Source organism: Coturnix japonica, chromosome 5 (genome assembly GCF_001577835.2).
Source record: "Coturnix japonica isolate 7356 chromosome 5, Coturnix japonica 2.1, whole genome shotgun sequence".
Taxonomy (NCBI): domain Eukaryota; kingdom Metazoa; phylum Chordata; class Aves; order Galliformes; family Phasianidae; genus Coturnix; species Coturnix japonica.
Window position 1 is genome coordinate 22,913,463 of NC_029520.1, and position 22,196 is coordinate 22,935,658.

General features: G+C 38.3%; 1 protein-coding gene across 4 annotated transcripts; it reads right to left on the reverse strand.

Annotated features, from left to right (window-relative positions):
• Positions 1 to 667: 667 nt before the first annotated feature.
• On the reverse strand, positions 668 to 22,141 carry VPS39 (VPS39 subunit of HOPS complex). Of its 4 annotated transcripts, XM_015864325.2 has the most exons (27): positions 21,934 to 22,120; positions 20,501 to 20,566; positions 19,656 to 19,688; positions 19,181 to 19,245; positions 18,310 to 18,352; positions 17,705 to 17,755; positions 17,195 to 17,289; positions 16,322 to 16,420; positions 15,808 to 15,900; positions 13,746 to 13,929; positions 13,029 to 13,149; positions 12,554 to 12,674; positions 11,618 to 11,747; positions 10,775 to 10,917; positions 10,206 to 10,349; positions 9,516 to 9,657; positions 9,229 to 9,315; positions 8,079 to 8,152; positions 7,750 to 7,848; positions 7,389 to 7,506; positions 6,824 to 6,952; positions 6,276 to 6,378; positions 5,978 to 6,023; positions 5,343 to 5,492; positions 5,048 to 5,182; positions 4,377 to 4,468; positions 668 to 3,151 (listed from the first exon to the last, which is right to left on the reverse strand). In XM_015864325.2, exons 1-27 carry the CDS (start codon positions 22,004 to 22,006, stop codon positions 3,076 to 3,078), a joined length of 2,712 nt encoding a protein of 903 aa, XP_015719811.1. In that variant the 5' UTR covers positions 22,007 to 22,120; the 3' UTR covers positions 668 to 3,075. The 4 variants fall into 4 exon arrangements, with proteins under 4 accessions (XP_015719811.1, XP_015719812.1, XP_015719813.1 ...); XM_015864326.2 differs by lacking the exon at positions 19,656 to 19,688; XM_015864327.2 differs by lacking the exon at positions 17,705 to 17,755.
• Between the last annotated feature and the right edge of the window lie 55 nt (positions 22,142 to 22,196).

A 22,196-nucleotide genomic window follows, 5' to 3' on the forward strand; every position in this document is an offset into this window, starting at 1 on the left:
ACACATTAACTGTTTCTGGACAGTTTAACTATACAGAGCCACTGCTGACAGCCACCTTAACCTCCAAAGAACTGCTTGCTTCTGTCCATTCCTATGAAACTAAGAAAACAGACAAGGAAAATGTCATCAAAACATGAAACGAGAAAGACTGTCTCACATACAGTAACTTTATTTCTGGGGGGATTAGTATCGGCATAGTATCGGTAGTACCATTAGCACCATTAGTATCAGTGGTCAAGACAGATGTATGTCTACACTTCAGTTAACTTTCTGTCAGCAGGTACGAATAGCATACGCCACTAACTATATTATACAGTACTTAAAATATGCATAAATATTGAAGATGAGCCCTTTGTCAAGGCTCCAAAGGATGCTCTCACTGTTTTTTGTTAATTGTTCATTCTTCATTTGTTGTTGTTTCCCCCACCCCAGTTCAGCTACCTGTGGAGGAGACAAAAGCTTTACCTCAGAGCCAATAATCCCCATTTTTATAAAGGGAAAACGAGCACGTGTGTTCTATCTCCAACACTACAGTAGTCTGACCTGAAAAAGTCAAGCAATTACAAATCTGTGAGCCTTAATATTTTCCTGACTTCACCACAGTGTTGTTCAATCACCTTCCCCCTGAAACAGTGCATCACCACTCAAAAAAACCAAAACACATCAATGATTTTAGTATTCTCTAGTAAATATGTATTTAATTGTATAAGGCTTTCAAGAACATTATTCAAAGGATACAAAAGTGATTTTAGTAGGATTCTGAGAACATTCACAAACATACTATAAACCTGTAGATCCGAAGCAGAAGTTGAGAAGCAGTAACAGCTCTGAAGTGATGTGGCCTTATCTGAATTACACATTAAAGCAGAAGTGATGCTGAGAACCCCCGCATTAAATCTGACTTCCAGAAGAAAGCAAAGATTATTAAAATAAACTGAGTAGCCCAGAAAGTTTAACTGCAGAATGACTGAAACACAAACTGGTTCACAATATTTATTACAGTCTATTGCTTTAGACAAACCAGCTGCATGGTTAAGTAAATCCAAGCCACATGGTAAGAACCAACAAAAGGAAAAAATACAGCACAGATCACTTCTTTGTAAAGGCTACGCAACAGAGATGAACAGAGGCACAACCGTAACCATGAAATAAGAGCACAATGAATTTCCTCAGATGCTAATACCACTCTCCAGGCAGTGGATGATGAAAGTAAATAAAACAGTATTAAATCTAAGATAGGTAAAAATCAGAGCAATATTGTCGTGTTTGTATATAAAGAATACAGGGCCTGATAAATACCCTCCTTTCGTTCTCAATGATCTGTAAACACAACTCTCCCAAATTACCTTCCCTCTGTACCTGAACTAGTATATAAAGACCTATACAGAATGTGCAAATTGAATATAAGTACTTTAGACTCTCTTCTTCAAATAGAAGAAATACAAGGTTAAAAACACTAACACCACAGATACCCTCTTCCCATATTCTACAGAAAGACATTAGTAGCAATACTACCCAAGATACACAAGCACAAAAGTAGCAAAACACTGGACCATGAAACTCATAGGAATGCACAGCATATAAACAATAAATAGAAACATGTGGGAAAGGAATACAGTTACCAAAGGAAAACAGTAATAGTGGTAAATTAAAGTGAATTAGGACTCCTGACAGCTTACTGCAGGTCTGTTCCTAAAAGACACATCCATACAACAATGGCTTAACTAAACCTACGAGGTTAGCTGACATTCAGTTACACCTTAGGCAGAAAGGCTTTATTACTCAATCATTAAGATGTAACATCTGATAGTTACATATTGTGAACAATATTATTTAATCATTACAAATCTATAACTATTGCTGCAGTCAATTTGGAGACAAAGATCAAGTCAATTAAGTTATGTGCTACTGCTTCCTTTTCAATACCACGGCTCACATTTTTTCTGCACCAATCACACATTTCAATATTTCCAGTACCAACTTGCTACAGATTACAGCTTATGGGAAAATAAGTTAAGACAAAAATATTACAGCCTACAAGGAGTATGATACAACCCAGTTTTTGCAGTTTAGACCTCTGGCCCAAGTGTAACTTAAGAACAGTACCAGCCTGCACAGAATACAGTTGTTCCAAAGCAATTGAAAAGGAGAGATGTTGAAATAGTCCAGATTTTACCTCAATGCTGGGAAGTGAAACAGTGACCAAAGAGCTTCCTATACACAACATCTTAAGTGTAGTCAAGAAGTTCAAGCAATAATTGTAATTTAATCCCTCAAAAAAGTTGCTTTCCAGGGTGTTCTTTGCTTTTTGCATGAATGCAGATGTGAACTTCTTACAACAGTCTCTAAGCATGACTGGAAGCTAAGAGTGACCAAAGTCAGCCAACAGCGCACAAATTAATTCAATTTACAGTTCCCAAAAAGAAAAAGAGCAGCTCTTCAGTGACGTGCTTGCTGTTTGCCTGACTATCCCCCGTGCAAATTCTGTTTATCTGAAAGCCAGGTGATAACACTGAACATCAATAAATGGATTCCTTGGCCAACATTTAAATATTCCCATTACTGTGATGAAAATAAAACTATTTTCTACATCTAGAAATAGGCAGAGAAGCCTTCCTTATGCCATACATCTGGTGATTTACATGCGGTGGTGATACAGCTGCAAAGACTCAAAATACATTTTCTTTTTTGAAGGACTATTTACATACAAGGCCAAATCAAAACACTGTTACCCCAAGGAGGAATTCTGCTGTCCAAGCTGACTTGTGAACAGCTTGCAATTGTCTGACAACTCATTTCGCAAGTTGGAGAGCATTACAAAGCTTATGGCTGATCAGTTTTTATTCTTCATCTGAGTACTGAGAGGTTCAACATAGTGTCAGCACTACAATGACAAGGTTAAGTCATTTTCTAGTAAATCAATATCACCATGTAGATACAGTCTGTCCTTAGATACAAATGACTTATACCCAGTGAGAACCTAGAAACAAGCCTCAATAATCTCAGAAGCATCAACTTTTTAAGTCAGCTCTTCTGAACTTCAACGGAGTGTTGGGATTATTGAATAAGGCCAGGTCAGGTGTCCAACGTGTTGACTTCTTTGGAGCAGAAATAATGCACAACTATTGCATTAGGGTACCGGGCAAATGCACTGTGAAAAGATAGAAAACAAAGGTAAATTTTTTGAAACATAGCAAATACAGTTTTCACTGTTAGAACAAGAACATCCAAGTGTCAAATTCAGATAAAGAACTTTTCCTATTGAGATCCCACCCTGAATACTTTATCGATAAAAAAATAAATAAAAATCAGACATTCTACGGATTTCAGGAGTGACATTAAAAAAAAAATCTACTTTCATTTCTATAGGAAATTTTTCTTAGAAGTCACTGGCACCATTTTGAAACTGATTCTTGTTTTAAGTTTGTTCTAGTTTTTGGGAGATCACTTGGTAACTTACTGACATGACAGTCCTTCTAAACCTTACTGAAATTTACAGTGTTAGAAAAGCCCTAGACAGCAAACCAATATTGCATATGCAAATTTTAATTCTGATATTACAAGCTATACACTAATAATAAACTTGAAAATTAATATATTCAGACTCATATTCATATATCTCTATATCACTACACTCATTAATATATTCAAACTCACGCTCATTAAAATGTTTTCAAAAAGAATTATTTTCTGTAATTGTGAATGCTAGGGATATTTTTGGAACAGCTCACATCAACAAGATGAACAGTTAATGATCATGTGGCATTCAACTGGACTTTCAAATAGGGAAAAAAAATGCCCGTAACATTCTCATTTTATACCAGCCCATCAATACTTACTAGAAATAGCAGAAGAAAAATTACTGTAATCTAAGTATCAAGTGAAAGAGTTGTACTTTTACATGCTTTAAGACTGCTATGCTTCAAAACATACATTGGCCAGGGAATCACAAAGCCATGTGATATAGAGCTATGCTTCTTTGTTTGATATTCTTTACATTGCTCTCCTTAAACTGCAGCTAAGAAGCAGGTAGTAGGCAATGTTCTGACAATAATATTCTAAATTCGGTATCAAATAAAATTTTCTGCCTTCCAGAATAATGAAATAAGGTATCTTGAGAATTTTAGACAGCATTTTAGTGTTTTGTTGAAAGCAAGATTAAAACTCTTGCAATAAACTTCACTGACTTCGATGCTATCCTAGCAACTCTGTTTAATGACAATTTCTAATTCAAACACTCTTCAGATTTCTCCTTCATACTTTGTGTACATAAACACAAACACACACACATAACAAACATACATGTAAACACACATTTTAAGGTTAAATTCACATTTGATTTTGTTTCCCAACCTTTAAAGCACATGATCTCTCACCTGTTGCCTATCTTCTTTTTACATACAGTGCACACTTTCTCCTCTGTAATAATGCACTTTACTTGCTGATGCAAGATCCGTTCCTCCTGAACCTATAGGACAGTAAATAGACTTGCTTAAACAGCAATACCATGCTACAGTTCCTTTCTAGTCTGATCAGAACATTCAATTTTCAATTACATTTTCAGGCTATATCTATATCAGCAAGTTGTATTGCACAAAATAAGCAGGACTTAGTCTTGTGTAGCAGGCAGTACTGCAGACCCAACATTGACATCACATGTATTCTAGGATTTTATTTTGAGTTAGTCTGAACCACAGACTAAAGCATTCCATCCATTAAGAGCAATTCAGCTGACTACTGAAGTGCACTATCCAATTTAGTTTACTTGGAAGAAATCCAGTCCGCACTATCCTAGATCATTCTGCAACGCATCCCAGAGCACAGGGAGTCCAGAGACTCACAAAGGTACAACCACCATCCAAATTAAAATGACTGCACTTGCCACCATACCCTGAACAGGGGACAATCAAACTATCTGGTGCACATTTACTGATTTCAGATGAACTAAGGCACCATCCAGAGGAATCACATCACATATAAGGAACAGCTGATTAAAATATTGAACATCAGCTTTATAACACAATTCTGATTTGCTATGCGTACTTACCCTTAGAAACTCAGCATGGAGAAGATTCTTGAGTACTTGATTGAATCTTTTCTTCTGAGCATTTTCTTCAAGGACTTTCTCTAGGAAGATCCGAATCTCACTAATCTGTGTATTTGCTGGAAGAAGGTTTATTGCCTAAAGCAAAACATATTTAGTAAGGAAAAATTACAACTAATTGAGAGCAAAATAGAATAGAAGCTCGCTCACATTCACACTGTAACATCCTACGCACACATCTGCTCCAGTAGGTTCTGCTAACAGTACAAACTTAAGAGTATGTACAAGTCTGTCTTACCTTGGTGGTATCTAGTTTGCTGTGATGTAGCTCCAACACCTGTAGAGCAGCCTGCAGATTGGCTTGAGGCTCCAGCACTTCCATCTTGATTGGCCCCAAGCAATGAACACTAGGTGGGGAGAGATACATCCGGAGCAGAGACAGATAGACCTGTTACACACAAAAGGAAAACTTCTGAAGTCATCGCACTCTCAAAACCAGCAAGAGTACTGGTAAAGTGCTATATTTAATTATTTACTCGCCAGTCAAAATTCTAAGAGACATTCAAGCAGCGTTTTTCTTAAAAATGCAGAGAAAAAAGTGTAAGTGATGTTCAAAGACTTTTAAGACTTACATTCTATACTAAGATTTTTCTATAAAAGTAGTACCTTTTAATCATGCCTCTTTCATTTATCTTCTATAACTCATCTTTACAAAACACCACTTTGATTTTTACCAGCAACTTTTTCTGTAAATCTAATTGGAACAAGAACACAGTACCTTGTCTAAATTGCATCAGGGACTTATCTATGGAATACACACTCAACTCAAATAATGCAGTAGTGTTCACAAAAGCAAACAATTTTTAAAAAAAAGTGCAAGCTTGCAATTGCTAAATCCCCAGGAAAGAAGTCTGCAAAGATAAAGCTACTTACATCTTTGTTGCCATCTTTGTTTCTGTCATAATGTTTATGGCAGTAGCTAGAAAAGAGAAGAATCAAATGAAATGTACGGACAGATTTGGAACCCAGAAACTCATTCCAGAGAAATTACCATCTAAAAGCTCAGTTGCTGAGGCCACCCATATCAGGTGACCATACATCCAATTCTGATCAATTACACAGGACATGCAGCACTGGTTACTTTGCATTACAGTGCTGAGAAAACAGAGGTTTTGCATATGCCTTCCACTTTCAACCAACTTACAAAACTACCAAAAAAAAAAATCCTTACTTTTCAGCCATGTTGGTGTCCTTCAGAATATGAACATAAATAAACAGAGCTTGCTCATGCTTCCCCATACGACCCAAGAGCAGAGCACGTTCTTCAAGAAGACCTAGTGATAGGAACAACGATTGGTCAATAGCTACACTTAAAAAAGACAACGTAAGGTCCACTACTAACCAGATTAACAGAAAAAAGGATAAAATGCAGTTTAAATATAGAATAAATTTACACTGTCTACTGAACAGTAGAGATAGTAATATTTTTTGAATTCTCAGGATATAACAAACTATCAAGGAATTCAAGCTCATTTAAAGGTTCATCTAAATACTTAAGCAATAGGAGATGCCACAGGGTCTTAGGCTAGCATTTAAACAAGTCCTGTAAGAACTGAGAAAACAGTTCTGCCAGCATAAACACAGTGAATACACACACAATGACTTACAACAGATCTAGCCACCTCCTCTGCTTCCAGTTGCTATGATTCTTAAAAAATGATGAAGTTCTATTGTAAAATACATCAACAGTTTAGTTTAGGCTAAAGAAACTGAACTCACCATCAAAGGGAAAGTCACTAATTAGTCGACTAGGTTCATAACAGCTAGACTTCTCCAAAAAAAGAAGTAGTTTTTTCCGGTAATCCCCTAAGTCTCCTCCTTCCTCCCCAGCAGGCACTGGAGATCTATCTGTATGAAAGAAATAACATCAGTTACCATATTACAACTATTTCGTGACAATAGTACAAAGAAGAGGAACAAAATAAAGTCAGGATAAACCACATTCCAATGAAACTGTTACATTTATAAGAGTTGGGTGCACCTGATACATAACTTGAGGTTTCTAAAACACATGGACAATATATGGTTATTCAAAACCCACCTCCACCCTTAAAATAAAGTGAGCAGTAGCCGTCATTTCTTTTAATCATGAGCAAAGTTGTCACTTGGTCACTTAAGACCTCCAAGGTAGCAAGAAACTAAACCTACAAACCCACAATTTCTGTTGTTCCATTCTTCCATCATTTAGGGTATCTTCTTATCAATATGTAGAGGCTTAGAGCAACACATTGTAAAGTATGTGTTATGCCAGCTCCCTTGCCTACCAGAAAAGGCTAAAATATACCTGCTGGGAAAGAGCTGAGATATTCTTTCATTAAGGCCTGCACTTTCTCACTGTACAGCTGGATCAGACAGTTGTGGAAGTCTGCACCAGTTTCTTCCCAGACATGAATGATGTGTTCCTGCAAACATAAGTTCAGATTCAGTTGAAGACACTTACTCTGGAAAGTAATTTGCTAAAAGCAAGCAACAATTTTATACTTCACGGTTACTTTTACCAAACTTGACCTCAGGATTTTATTTTCTTTCCACAAGTTACAGCAAAGCTAGCATTCTCTGAGACACTACCACGTACACCTTGAAAACTAAAGACCTATGTATAACATGAACTAAACATAATGCACTAACACATATTGAGTCCTTACCAGATAAGGAATAGCCAAACTTTTAAAATTCTCAATCAAAAAACTGAGCACTCTGTCTCGTGGCAATGCTTCCACTTCAGGGAGGTCTTCTGTAAAGATCTGTAGAATGAAATTTTATTCACAGAATACTTTAAAAATACAGTGCAGCAACATATTTCCTCTGAGGCAATGAAGTTCAGAGAAACTGCTAAGCTGTCCTGATCTGTCTACTGCTAAGCTTTCTGCTTCAATGCTGAATGTAGACAATATCAGACATTAAATTGGATATAATGCTGCTACATGCATTCTTACATCATATGCTGCACTAAGAATCACAGTGGCAAACTTACCTTTAGCCCATCTTCGGGGTAATCTCTTAGCACCCAGACAGAATAGGAAAATACCAAGTGCAAATTCTCTGCACCTAGAATACAAGAGATAGCAGTGCTTAGCATTATATTCCTGAAGATCTACCTACTCCAAACACAAGCAGTTGTTTTCAGAGATATCCAGTGACAGTAAAATTCTACTTCATTTTCTCCTCTCCAATCAAGCAAATTCACATATTGCAGGCTAAGGACACAATTCATTACTTTGCAAAAATAATTGTTGCTCCTGTTTGAAATCAACACAAAGCAAAAACAGGAATGGTGTCAAAGCCACAGGAAATAACATTATCATTGAATAAACATGTTGTTAACAAGAGCCAGCAAGAGTTCTTGAAAGAAATAATAAATAAAAATATATACAAATATATATGTATGGATACATAGTCTGAAATTATATATCAAAATCTAGCTTTGCCAGTAGTGTAAATGTGAGAGAGATTTATTTCCCCCATAAACTACTTTGGATGGTTGAATTTGATTTACCAGTACTGTGATAAATGAGAGTCATGCATTTAGAATTAGATAATGCGTCACATGGAAAGGGACTATTCTCAACAACAGCAAAACCAAAAAAGATCTGAAGTTTACAACGAATAACCAAGCTAAGCAATTTGCTACTACAATGCTATAGCCAGCAACTAGAACTGTTAGATCATAACCTAGATTAATCTATACACAGGTTATAGTCTAGACTTATACATACACAGAAAACAAAAGCTTCATTTTGGGAAAGACACTACAAAGCCCAGCAACTAGTAGCTAGACCTTCCACTGGAAAGCCTAACCCAGAAGTAAGACTTTCCTTTCACCAGTGATGGCAAACCATTACTGGAATAAAATACAAAGTAACAGTATATTCTTTTACAGTTGAATTTTTGTATTATTATTATTTATTTATTTTTAAAGTCAGAAATAAGGAATGTTTACCAATAAGATTCTCAAGTTCTCAAACAGGACACTCCTGAGCTTTAATTCCTAAAGTCTGCACTACACAAGAAAGCAGACTGGACAAGCAGATTGTCATTTAGCTTGGTAGTACCTATGAAGTTTCTGAAAAATAACTAAAATCTGGACAGAGCAACACTCCCACAGAAACACTGTAAACATTTACCCAAATGCTGCAGATACTGCACTGTCCTCTCATGACCCTTCAAAGGCGAGTTAGCTTTCTTTGACTGATCCACCAGCACCTGTAATGCTTTCAAATAAGCAAAAAGGTTAATTCCTTTACAAGCATGACTGCCATTTTAATTTAAGCCACATTGAGTTTCTTGAAAGCAACAACAACAACAAAAAAAAAAAGCAGCTTTCCTGTAAACAACTTGCAGGCAATATAGACAAGATTAATAGCACATGCTCCTATCCCTTCCCCTCTCCCCATCCCAGCCTCACACCTACCTTTCTCATGCAGACCTTTCTTCTCATACAATATTATGAGCTCACTGTATTTATGAGCCTTCTTCAGTACATGTTCACTCTCCTCAATGTGGCAATGATTGTTCTCCAAACGTAGCAACGGTGCCACAAGTGCTACATTTGTCTGCAAGCAAAAATAGTGCACTCAAAACATATTATTTAACATGTTCTTCCTAAATTTATAGTACATAAAGTTATTTGAAACAGAGAAACAGTCCAAGAAGCAACAGCTTAACATCTTAGATCAAGCCTCATCTTCCTTAAGAAGTTCTTTTCCACAATTTTTTGGGAGAAAAGAGCAAAAACACATCACAGCATTCCCCTTCCAAAATAGAGGTCTGCTTTGAAAAGCATTGTTGACAACAAAGATCACACTGCTGCATTTAACAGTAAAGGCAACACAATAAGCAATGGTTAAAATGTCAAAACAAATATGCAAGACAACATTCATTTCACTGAAGCATCTACAAGTACTTTCTTTCACAAAACTGCCTCCTGATAAATGAGAACTATCTGAGACCAAAGCCACCCACATCATTTCTAGACCAAAAGTGAGACAGTTCTTTTGAGAATTTAACATAGCTCTGTATTCCTCCTCAATTTTTTCATCCTTGTATTGCAACAGAATTCAAGTCTTAATAGGAATAATCTCTAAGTCAGGTGAAAACTCACATGGAGGTAGCATTTTAACAGGGTGGTATCAATGATTTGTAACAGCTTCTTTTTGGATTTGATTGTGGGTGTTCCTTCCATGAGGGGTGAGGTACTGGATTGATGGTCAGAATCATTTAGCTTCTTCACCAGCTGACTCCTTTTCTGAAGGACATCGAATGAAAATTTAACATGGAAAAGCCACAAACTTATCAATCCCACCCCCAGAAAATATAACCCACCAAATAAAAAAAACAAGTAATTTAGTTTATCAATTGGTTCCTTAAGAATTTTTACTATTTCTAACTATTCAGCAGTTAGATAGAGTGCCCTCTGTAACAGTCACCAAACAAAAACAGAAGGTCAAGAGCCCAAGACCTTTTCGGAAAGCTACTGAAAACAAAATAGACTCCAACTCAAATCTGAGTTCAGGAGTAAATTTTAACCAGTTCTCAGAGAAGTCACAGGACGTTCTAGTAAGGCTAGCCTAACAGAGCTGGAGTAGACGTACCACTTCCTGCAGAAATCTGCCCAACAAAATATGCTACAGCTTGAATAACCCTGCTCTAAATAGATATAGGAGTACTCACTTGCGTTAGGTAGTCTATCAGAGCTAAATGTGCCTTCTCCAGCTCTGTCCCAGAGAGACCTGGCAGGGGGTTGGGATACTGTAACTGTTTCCTGTAATCTGTTGGCAGTAGGTCAGGATACAGACCCATCACGTGAGTGGGATCTAAGCAAAAAATAACTAGTATTAATAATCATTGCGTATAATGTTGCCAACTCTTTAAACGTAACGTAGCTTCAATATAAAGTTTAGTTTTTAGAAGTAAATACAATGCTAGACATCAAGGAAATTTCTAAGTTCAAATGTCAACAATGCAAGAATCTCAGTCTTAAGCACCATTTTACAATGCATACCAGCCTTCAACCTTCCAATTATCTTAAAACAAACCTGAAGAATATCAGAGACTATTTTAACTTCCAAAACCACCAAAAAGCTTCCTGGCCTCAGCAGCTTAGCCCTTAAAGCAGAAAAAAAGGTTTAGGGTCTTCAGTTCAGTCAGAGGACAAGAATGTAGCAGACCTACAGAAGCTCTTTATTTTCAAGTCCAAGCTAAAAGTAGAATGCTGACATCTGCAGAAACCTCCAGCATCTGCATTATATGCCATGCACACTGCAAGAACAGGCTACAGTACAAATATATTCTGCACAAAGGGCAATTTCGTGATTTAAATTAAATTCAGTTAGTTTGAGTTGAGCACTATAACTGTAGGAGGCTGAACAGTTGCCTAGACTATTTGCTATCCACAAGGAGACTGGACAGCACAAGACAGTATTATTTTAAAAGGAAACCAAAACATACAGTGATCTGTAATGTTCATTTAACCTCTCCCAAGCCAGGTATGTTAAGGTCAACTTAAGCATTTACCTGTACCAAGTTTGGCAAAAACTTGCATTGACTCATCAAAGCGCTTCTGACAGAAGAGGTTGAAGGCAAAGAGGTTCTTTATGTGGTGAATTTGTTGTCGCTTCTCACTATCTGAATCATCTTTCATTTCCTATGCACAAATTAATAAACATTAAAAAAAAACTGGGCAGCACAAATAAGAAAATCCCTCAGAGAAATAACACGACTAACATCGCAGAATCACAGAATATAGTTTAGAAAGAATACAAAATCCAAAAGCCTGCTATGTTCAAAAAAGGATAATCTACTCAAGTGAACACCTTCAATGCTAATTCTTACATGCTATGATAATTGCAACACCGAGATAACCTGGAAGGTTTGAAAGCCACCTTTGGTTAACTATACAACAGAAAATACGTTTTCATTCATTTACTTTTTCCTTTATTTTTTTTTCCCAAGTTCACAATCATAAATGCAATTTATTTTAGCGTAACTCTGAGGAAGTTTTCAGAAATGAAAAAATCCTAAAACTGTATAAGCAATGAAATGAAATACACTGCTTCATTATCTCTAAGTAAGGATTATGTAACATGTGGGGCTCTTACAATAATTCCTGGTCATTGATATAAACAAAACACACAAAGCTAAGCAAAACTGTTTACAGCCAGCCTAAAGGCTTTAAACTGACTAAGTCTGCAAGAAAGTTAACTAATTAAACATCTAAGAGATTTAACTCATATGAAAAATGACACTGAAAAATCTAAAGCAACTACATCAACATGGAGAACTGGCAGCATAACCCTGAAACTTATATCAAAAGAGACTATAATTTGAGAGTTTGTGCAAAGCAGACATTAAGGAGGTTAAGCTTTTCAACCTAGCTGCAGTCAAACATCCTCCTGCACAATTCTGTACAAGAAAATTCCACTGCAAACCCAAAGGATTTGGAGTACTTACTGCCAACTGCAAAGCCAACTCAAACTGCTTATCCTGCAGAAGCTGCTGGATCTGTGTGGCTATGGACACAGGGATGAGTCGCCAAACAAAGTGATTACTAGCCACATATATGATATTTGTCCTGCAAAGAAACCAAAAACTTTAGATACTATGTCCTAATGCTGAAAAAAAGAAACACTCTACTAGAACAGTCCTGGCTAACTTATGCATTTATGAATCAGATACAAAGGCAAATTAAGCAATATTGCAAAGCAGGAACAAGCAGAAACATCTCCAGCGATCAGGAATTCCCAAAGATGCACTATTCTTATAATTTACTCCTCAGCACACTACATCCACTTCTCCGTTCATAAACAGCAACAAACCGTTTCAATCCTGCTACTTAAGCCAGAAGAATACGAAAAACTTCTCCCAGTTTTTCCAGCATGCTACCACACAAACAGCTCAACAAAAGCAGTCATGTTCTACTCAGTACCCTCCAGAGGTGATGAAGCGTGGTCTCTGCAGCTCAATACTCTGTACCAGCAGTCGGGGTTCAAACGTGCGGATCTCCACATACCTTGGCAGAACAGCAATGATGTAGGGAGGCTGATGTTCTATTTGAGAAACAGGTGAAAATATAAGTTAATTGTTCTCTCTTGACTTAATGTCAAGAAAGAACAATTTTCCTTGAAGTGTGTTTAGAGGTGTTCAAGGAATGACTGGACGTTGTGTTGAGGGATATGATTTAGTGGGAGCTATTGGTAATAGGTGAATGGTTGGACTGGATGATCTTTTAGGTCTTTTCCAACCTTGGTGATTCTATGATTCAATGATTTGTTTTCTTATTAGTAATAGAAATCAGTGCCCAATGCTGACAGCTAACAGACTACAAGGCTTTTTGTCCGTCACTTAATATACAGAATTCCTGCAGCACTCAAGTGCCCACAAAAACTGCATTGCCTTCCACTTCAAATTTTCTTCCTTTAGAGAAACAGGCATGTTACTTGAAGAAAAAAGGCTGGGTGTAATGATGAGAAAGAAAGAAACAAACACGCTGGACTCACTGCACTTGGAAAATGCAACTAAGAACACTCTAGAAGCCAGCTGTCACACTTCTAATCCAGCTAGCTTTTAAACACTGTGAAAGTAACAATTTTATCATTTACAAAGGAGCAAAGAAGCAAACAAAAAAATTACTGCTAATTCTCACCCATGGCTATTGGAATATCTGTCCAATTCAGTGCACATTTCTGGGTACAGACCCCTTCTTCGTTGAGGACAACCGTTAGATCATCTTGGCCAACTGCAACTTTTCCATCTGCTAGAGGTGCAACCAATGGTTCCAGTTGCTTCCCTGTTGGAAACAGTTCTTTGATGGATCCTTTTCCATCCACCTAGAAAAACAAAGAAAATAAAAGACTTACTGTTCAAAGCAACAAATCAAAGATGTAGGAGAAAGTATGTGAAAGCAAAAACACACTAAACACTACCCAGTAGAGGGGTTCTCAACTCAGATTAATCACAGTTAGGACAAGTGTAAATTTAAACTGCAGTAAGAACTTTCTGCATATTAACATTTATTAAGATTATACTCATTTGGAAAGAAAGAATTAATAGTCTTGTGTCTGAGGCAACATATTCCTGTTACCATGATGTAACATAATGGAACTTGCAGCAATGACAGCAGAATAGCAAGGTCCTAGGCTGCAGCAAGTGAGGGTTTGCTCAAATACAACAGCCATGGGCACAGAAATAAAGGAAAGAAGTTGCTCATCTTCAAAAGGCCTCAGGTATGTATGATACCCTTGTCTCCACTGCCAGCCCTTAAATGAGGTCTGGGAAGGGGTGTATCCTGGCTCCATCCCTTCTGCTCACTCAGGCACACTGCATACACATGAGCTCCCCTGGGTTGGCCCTGCCTTCCCACCTCAATCACTGTTTCAGGCTGTGACTTAGCATTTCTGCTACACATGATAGCAGCTGAGTATATATATCACACAGACACATAAAATGCATAGCACAGCAGCAACATCAGCAAAATTGCCTGATTAGCTCTTGGTGTAACTGCAGGATTTCAGTTAGGTCAAAACTTTAACATGGTTTTATTCTAGCACAAGTAAGCACTGTAACATTAGAAATAAACTAGAAGAAGTGAAGCAAACTTCCCAGTCTTAACCACTCCCTGCCTTAACCACTCACTGCTGTGGCCACAGATAATCTAGGTAACTGAACTCAAATCCATTCTCCAACAAAATAAACAAATTTAAAATACAAAATGAAAGTGATGTTTCTTGAGTTGACCTAACGACATACTCTTGTCAAAACAGACAAGCTTATTCTCTTAACTCCGGCTACATTTTCCTGCTGCTTCCCTTGCGTTACAGTCCAAGAATCCCAATAAATCATCATTCAACCAGCAGAGAACAATTCCTTAAAAACATCTTATATGTATATTCAGTGAAATCAAGCTGCTCAGCAACAGGTTGGACAAATACCAGAGCCAACACAAAGATGGTAACAAATCTCAACTCTGATTCCTTGAGCAGACACAGAACGACTTGTACCACAACAGTGGGGAATCAACAAGAAGGACACAGAAAAGGACTGCTTCCACCAGCAGTATCAGCCTGAACTGGCTGTAAACTTACCGCGCAATTTTCCTGCCAACTACAGAACAGAGATGCCATTCAGTTAATAGATGTATGAATACGAGGTACACCTCACCTTCATCTCATTTTCCTGTATTATCAGCAGGAGCCAATTTTAAAGGGGGAAAAGAGAATCAAGTATTGCTGTCAAATTAAGCATAAGCAGAAATTGTAATAGTAAACGAATGGCAGTAAGTTTAGAGACTTTCAAACAGGAATTACTACCATTCAGCAAGAGAACAGCAACAACAAAAAAAAGCACTAGGTTGCTCTTTCTCCAAAATCAGAACACACTCTTGGTCTTTCTATCAATTTGGAGCAAAGTTATTTCTGAGGAATACTACATAAAATGCAAGCTGAGCTTACAAACTCTGCTGCCCAACATAAGCTTCTGTGTTATCTTTTTCCTACAATACCTTCGTATGCTAGTTCCAAAAGTGATAAAGAGAAGTTCTCTTCCTGGCAAAACCTTGGCTTAAAGGGATACAATTAAACACATAAAACAAGAACACCAAACACTGTTTTTCTTTCTTTGTCAGCTCAAGTTGTGAACACAGGAGCATTCTACAGTCCCCACTGGCATTCATTTCTCCTTAAACTCTGAGTTTCAAAGTCTGTTCTTACCCGTATCAAGTAATAGTCTCTCTTGAAACCTACACAGATGGAGTTTTCACACCAGGCCATAGATTTGGGTACATCGGGTACACTGAAGTCACCCTGAGGAAAAAAGTCAAAGTGACTGTTACAAGAGAAAAATCAAAATAGGAGTCTAACAGGAAGCACTATTGTTATCAAGCTCCCTTGCACACACATCTGACTTCTGCTGGTCAAGGAAAAGCAATGTTCAACTAAAAGGCCAGATTCATGCACAGACAACATACAACAACAGGAATATTAAAATACAGAACACAGCTTTTCATTTAATTCATGAAACTGTACTAATGCCACCAATTTTAGTTTAAAACCTGTATTTGCACCTTCATGTGCTGCTGCTTTGTTAAATCACTAGAAAAACCAACAGAATTTGGATATTTTAAATACCTGAAAAGTCAGCATAGACTCTAGTGGGGTCTGCGTGAAAAAACAGTAAATAGAGTTCCTACAGAGGCAGACTAGGCTATTGGAACAGTCAACTCACTTGTAGTTCATGGAACTCTCTGTCCTTCCAAAAATAAAGTTGTAGCTTCTTCCGCACTGCCACACACATCCTCAGCACCTCTTCTCCATTATCTGACTGCTGTAAAACGACAGGCCTAAACTCATCAATACTAACAGACAAAGAAGATAATACAAGGTCAAAAGAAACTTCAGCCCGAAGCAGAGCTGTCAGCTCAAGAGTAGCTTTGTTCATTCAGGTCAGAATGGGAGTCTCTAAACACAAAAGCAGAGTAGGTAAATGGAGTAGCTGAAAACGAACTTTGGTTAGATGGCAGTAATTGTGACACCAGGAAATACGAAAAATAGAGCGTTGAATATAGACATACACAGAAATAGAAGATAAGTAGAGAGCTGTCAATATGTCAACATGACATATGACACCAGGAAGCACTCAATACTTATTAGAAAATACTGAATATTAAACTTCCCACAGGACAAAAAGTACAGACAATGAGCACTAAGCCATCTCTTCTGGTTACAGACCAGATTTCTGAACAATGTGAGTAGGGTGAGAAACTCAGATACAAAGGAATCAATAAAGCACAACACACTAACAGAGGATTGCTACGTCTCATGGAACCATTTTATGGCCCCAATCTACCATAACCATCATGAGACTCCTTGAACCAATGCAGCTTAACAGAAATACAAATATAATGCAACAAGCAATGGAAATGCTTAGTGAAACAATGCAGAAAGAAAAGTCACCCTCATAGTTACCACAGCAGCCTTGAAGTTAAAAGCCACAATCAAAACAGCCACATGGGAACATATAACAAACAAGCACAAAATTAATGAACCAAGTCTACACAGCAAGATTAAAAAGTTTGTGCCACTGTGTTCCTCATCTTACCTGAAGGTCACAGGTGAAGAGAGATGCACCTTTTGCCTTGGAAACTGTAGTTATTTGTTGAAACGTTAACAGGTCATGGACATAAATGTTATTTTCTGTTTGAAACAAAATTCCAGTTATTTTTCAGTGCTTAAACACACTGAGCTCACCATTAATTCAAACTACTGCAGCTTATGGCTACATATAAAAAGAAGAACTAGTTAGAGAAAGACTGCAAGAAAGAAAAAGGAAATCTTTCAGTTTTTGGGAAAAGAAAGTGCTCAGGCACAGAAATACAAGAGTATGTGTGCAGAAGAGAAGACTAACCCCAACTCTGGTTAAAAACACATGAAGGAACTGAGAATAGGTGCTAATCACGCAGAGGAAGTAGGAGTGAAAGAGACAGCAAACAGGCTAGACCAGTGCAAGCTCATGATGGATGAGCAAAGACCACTGTGAACTGGCTCCTGATATTAGTGAGAAGTGAACAGTTTCAAGCAGTGGGTGCTGCAGTCAAGTTTTTGTACGCACGGGGACGCAGGCAGCTGAAATCTACGCATGCTGGAGTCGGGAGAGCCGGGACTTGGAGATCATAGATAAAGGAGTAGCAACATAAGCAAAAACAGACAAAGGAAGATCATAAGGTTAAACGGAAGCCTGAAACAAGCAAATTCAGGTCTTCCATGAGAGAGTAAAAGATTGCCATTTGCACATAAGCTGCATTTGATGCCACATAGCAATGGTAAGTTTCATGCATCAAGCAGGTTAGTACAACAGAAATTTCAGACTATGGTACAGTCTACATACATATGTATAATATGTATGTATTCATGTGAATGCACATAGGCTTTATATATAAATTGTATATGTATACACACACACTTTAGTATACATGCACATTTTTTCCATCTTTAGTGATGAAACTTTTTCGTTCCTCAAGTTGGCTTACAACAAGCAAAGCCGCTTCCCACTCCAAGCTGCATAATGCTTACTTCACAAGGTGAAAAAGCCTAAATTCTAGAAGACAACTTTCCAACAACTCAAGTTCTATGCACATGCGGAAGCCATACCACAGGCAGGGCAAGTAACTGCACCAGGAAGAGTTTGTTAAGTATTAAAATAGTGTCCTTACTTACCTAACAGACTGACCAGAATTTTAAATTGAGAAACAACATGAATCTGAAAGAAACAATTCTATCAGTGATTTCATCCATGAACAAAGCCTCTGAATTAAACTTGATTATAGACAGCCTAAGAAAAAGCATTTAGCTTAATCTCAAAATAATAAAAACAGCAAGGCAGCTACCTATGCACAGTCTTCCTGACAGATATTGCAGCTGGTTTCACTTACACCCATGTGTTTTTCATGCAGTTGTTACAGTTAAGCTTGTATAGTTAGATCATGGTTGGACCTGATGATCTTTAAGGTCTTCTCCAACCTGAGCAATTCTATGATTCTAGTACAAGTGTACCTCTAAGCAACGTGGACAAGTGATACTAAAAGAGGGAGTTTAATCTTTCTGAGACAGATGCTTTCCTGAGCATCAACATAAAGTTCTTCCCTCTGCTAAAAAAATATCACAGCCATAAGATTAACGGTAGATTATCAGTTATTTTCATTCTAAATGCCAGGTAATATGAATTATATTCACATTGCTATAGTATTTTATCAAGAGGCAAACCATATCATCAGTTTGCTGACATATTATCATTGCGTTTATAAATATTTTGTCAGAGTAGCTGAGTATTTACTGCAAATAACAGCACTTCCATAAACGTCAGAAATAAGCCCGTGCATCCCAATGCTTAGCTTTCTGCTTCAGCAAACACACCAAACTCATTGCTGTTATGGGAAAACAGTGAGCAAGAGCACCTGGCTGTGCTGCCTCTTATAGACTCGGGGAGATTTTTAAAGCTTAGCAGATTCAAGAAGTACTTGTAAGATTGTGCTGCTTGTCTGAGCACAAAGGTTATGATTCCCCTTGCCAAGAAAATGTTATTTCCTACCTGCTGGATCTTCTTTGAGAAGTTCTTGTTGGATTTCTCTAGTGTCACTTCAAATCTATTGCAACCTACAAAAAAGATTTGAGACAGCAAATGAACTGAAGTTGCCTTTAAGTTTATGGCTGAATAGATCTTACACTAAATAGACCACAAAGAACTATAAAAGCAAAATCAGATGCTTAACACTGGATGCACCAGAAGGTCTCGTACATCGTCAGGTGATAAATAACACTGTTCATACTTGTCTGAGAACTTCAGCAGTAATTATATATTTTTTTTTTTACCTTGCTGGGATTTTAGATATCAAGATTTAAGCATTTTGAAACCCAAAGATATTCAATGATATCCATAAAGAAATTATCTACACAAATCAAGTATCAAAAACTTAAACTGCTAAGGAACACATCACTGCAAAGCAGACATGGAATAAACACTACACCACAAGGGTTTAAAAGGAGTTTTAGTGATAAAGACTTACAGACACTTTCTGATGACATAACCTCTCCTGGCACTGATGCAAAAAAGGGGGAGAAATTTACCAGGTGAGATAAGACACTAGCAACTCAAGATTAGCATGTTCCAATTGGAACAGACTTCCTATAAGTTTCAGAAAAGCAAGCTGTATTCAGCCTCATACAGATACAAACAAGTACCTTTCCAAGAGATGATCCTGGACAGAAATGTCTGGATATTTTTATTATCCTTTGCTGTCCCATGCTATTCTGCATTATTTCATTACCAGCTACTATGCAGAAACCCAAAATATAAATCTATCCAGTGAAAATCAATTCAGTTTCAAACAGAATGGCTTTATGGATTCTCCAGAATAGACTATGAGCAATTATAACTAAGAGACAGAGAGAAAAGTAGAAACATGACAGAAATAGTAAAAGTTCCTTCTCTCCCAACCCCTGATGTTGATAAGCCCACTGAATAAACTTGCTCTTTCATTCATCTACTAATCCAACCTTGCATTAACAGATGACAAGCAAACCTGCAGCAATGAGCACACTGTGCTGCTTTTGTGCATGTCTATGCACAGCAAGTACTACATTCAGAGAAGTTACACTTTCTGCTAAAGAAAGATCTGGCAACCTTATATAAAGCACACAAACACATACAACAGGCTGATATTACTAGCTAACCTTCTTAAATACTTGATAAACAGCATGTACAGTTCTATTAAAGAGCTCACACATTCTTTAAACTCCAAGTAGGAAAAAATCATAAATTGAACATATTTTGTTAACATCACAACATCTGACATGAAAGAAATAAAAACAACATAATCAACTACTTGTGTCATTCTTACAGTCAACTTACCTATGTCCTTCTTGATCCTGTAAAGAAGAAGATGCCCTTGTTTGGTACCAACAAGGAGCCATTCCTCTAAAAGGAGTAGGGAGAAAATAATCAGTACTGGCAAAGACTGTTCTTCCCAGCTAAGCAGCATTTATCCTAACGCCTAGAAGTTTGGTTCAAAAGCCAAAGAGGACTTCATACGGCAACCACAGGCATATCCTCCCTGCAGCGTTCTTGTGCAAGTGCTAGACTGCAGCATTTGTTACCAGACGATGGCCAAAAACCAAACAGTAAAACAAAGCTATGGTCAAGACATCAAACCCTGCTTACTTGTACAACAGCAGATAAACAAGCACTTGTATCTTTTTCAATCAAGACTGCCAATAAGCTACCATTCAGGCATCACTATCTCCAAGGAAGGAACACTTCTACATAACAAGGGGAAAAAAAATGAAAAGGAGAAGTTCTATGCTTTAAAATAGTCATGCTTCTTATAAGGACTTTCCAAAATTGTCAGCTGTGCATGAACCAACGTGGCATTCTTGTTTAAATGGCATTTTAAGTGCTTGGACAACTAGCAGTCACTTAAGATTTATAAAAGAGAAACTTTTTATATATGAGCTCTGCAGCTAAGATTCATACTGTTCCAAATTACTGCACTTAGAGCAATCAAACGGCGTAATATCTTTACCAGGTCACACAATCTGACTGAAATCTTCCTCTTTGCTGAGGACCACATAGGAAAAGCATACACATGCATGTTTCTTTCTACTCCTAGCACTTCCTCGCTACTTAAGTTAGTTGTATTTATATTTGTTCTTGCTTTCCTGCAAACCCTTCCTTCCACTGCTTGACTTTATCCAACCATTCCATCAGAGGCCGGTGGGTTTAAGCTCCCTTATACCCTGGCAAAGTAAACACTTTCATAGTGATAAAGATTAAAATCTCAACAAAGAAATAGACAATCTTCACATCTCCTTTGCTATATAATTCTTCCGAAAACAAATCATTGCCTAAATACAGCGCTAATACAAAGGTTATGGTAAACAGATTTAAAGGGCCACAATTCCACAGCATCTGAAGGGGTCTTAATACCAGCTCTGTCCCACAGCAGCACAGCACAGGAACGGCCCGAGCAGCCACAAGAGCCTTCCCAATGCACCCGATCAGGCTGTGCAACCCCCTCGCCATGCAGACCGAAAAATACCGCCTATGCACTTATATAATACAAGCAAGCAGGCTCTAACGTTAAAACTAGAATGCCCCGCTGGCGTTCAGGATAGGAAGCAGCCAGCACTCAGGGAACAGCTCTCAGCGCCGAAGCGGCCGCGCACCAGGCCTGCACCGCAGACACCCCACACCCAGCGGCACCGAGAGCCGCCGACGAGGACGAAAGAGGAAGAGGGGCTGCCCAGCAAGGCGGTATAGGCACGGCGGCATCCCCGGCGGCTCACCCCAGGCCGCCAGGCAGTCGATCTGCAGCGGCAGCTTCTCCAGGATCGGCACGTGCTCGAAGGCGTCGTGCATGGCGGCGGCTCCGCCGGGCAGGGGCGGCAGCAGCAGCCGCCAGCCGGGAGCTGAGCGGGTACAGACCCCGCACCGCAGAAATAACAGCCGCCCCACCGGCCCGCAGCCCCCCGCCCTTCCCGGCAGCCCTCGCCGCCGCTTCCGTGCCGAATCCCCGCCCTCCCGCCCGCCCCGGCCTGGGCGGGCCCGG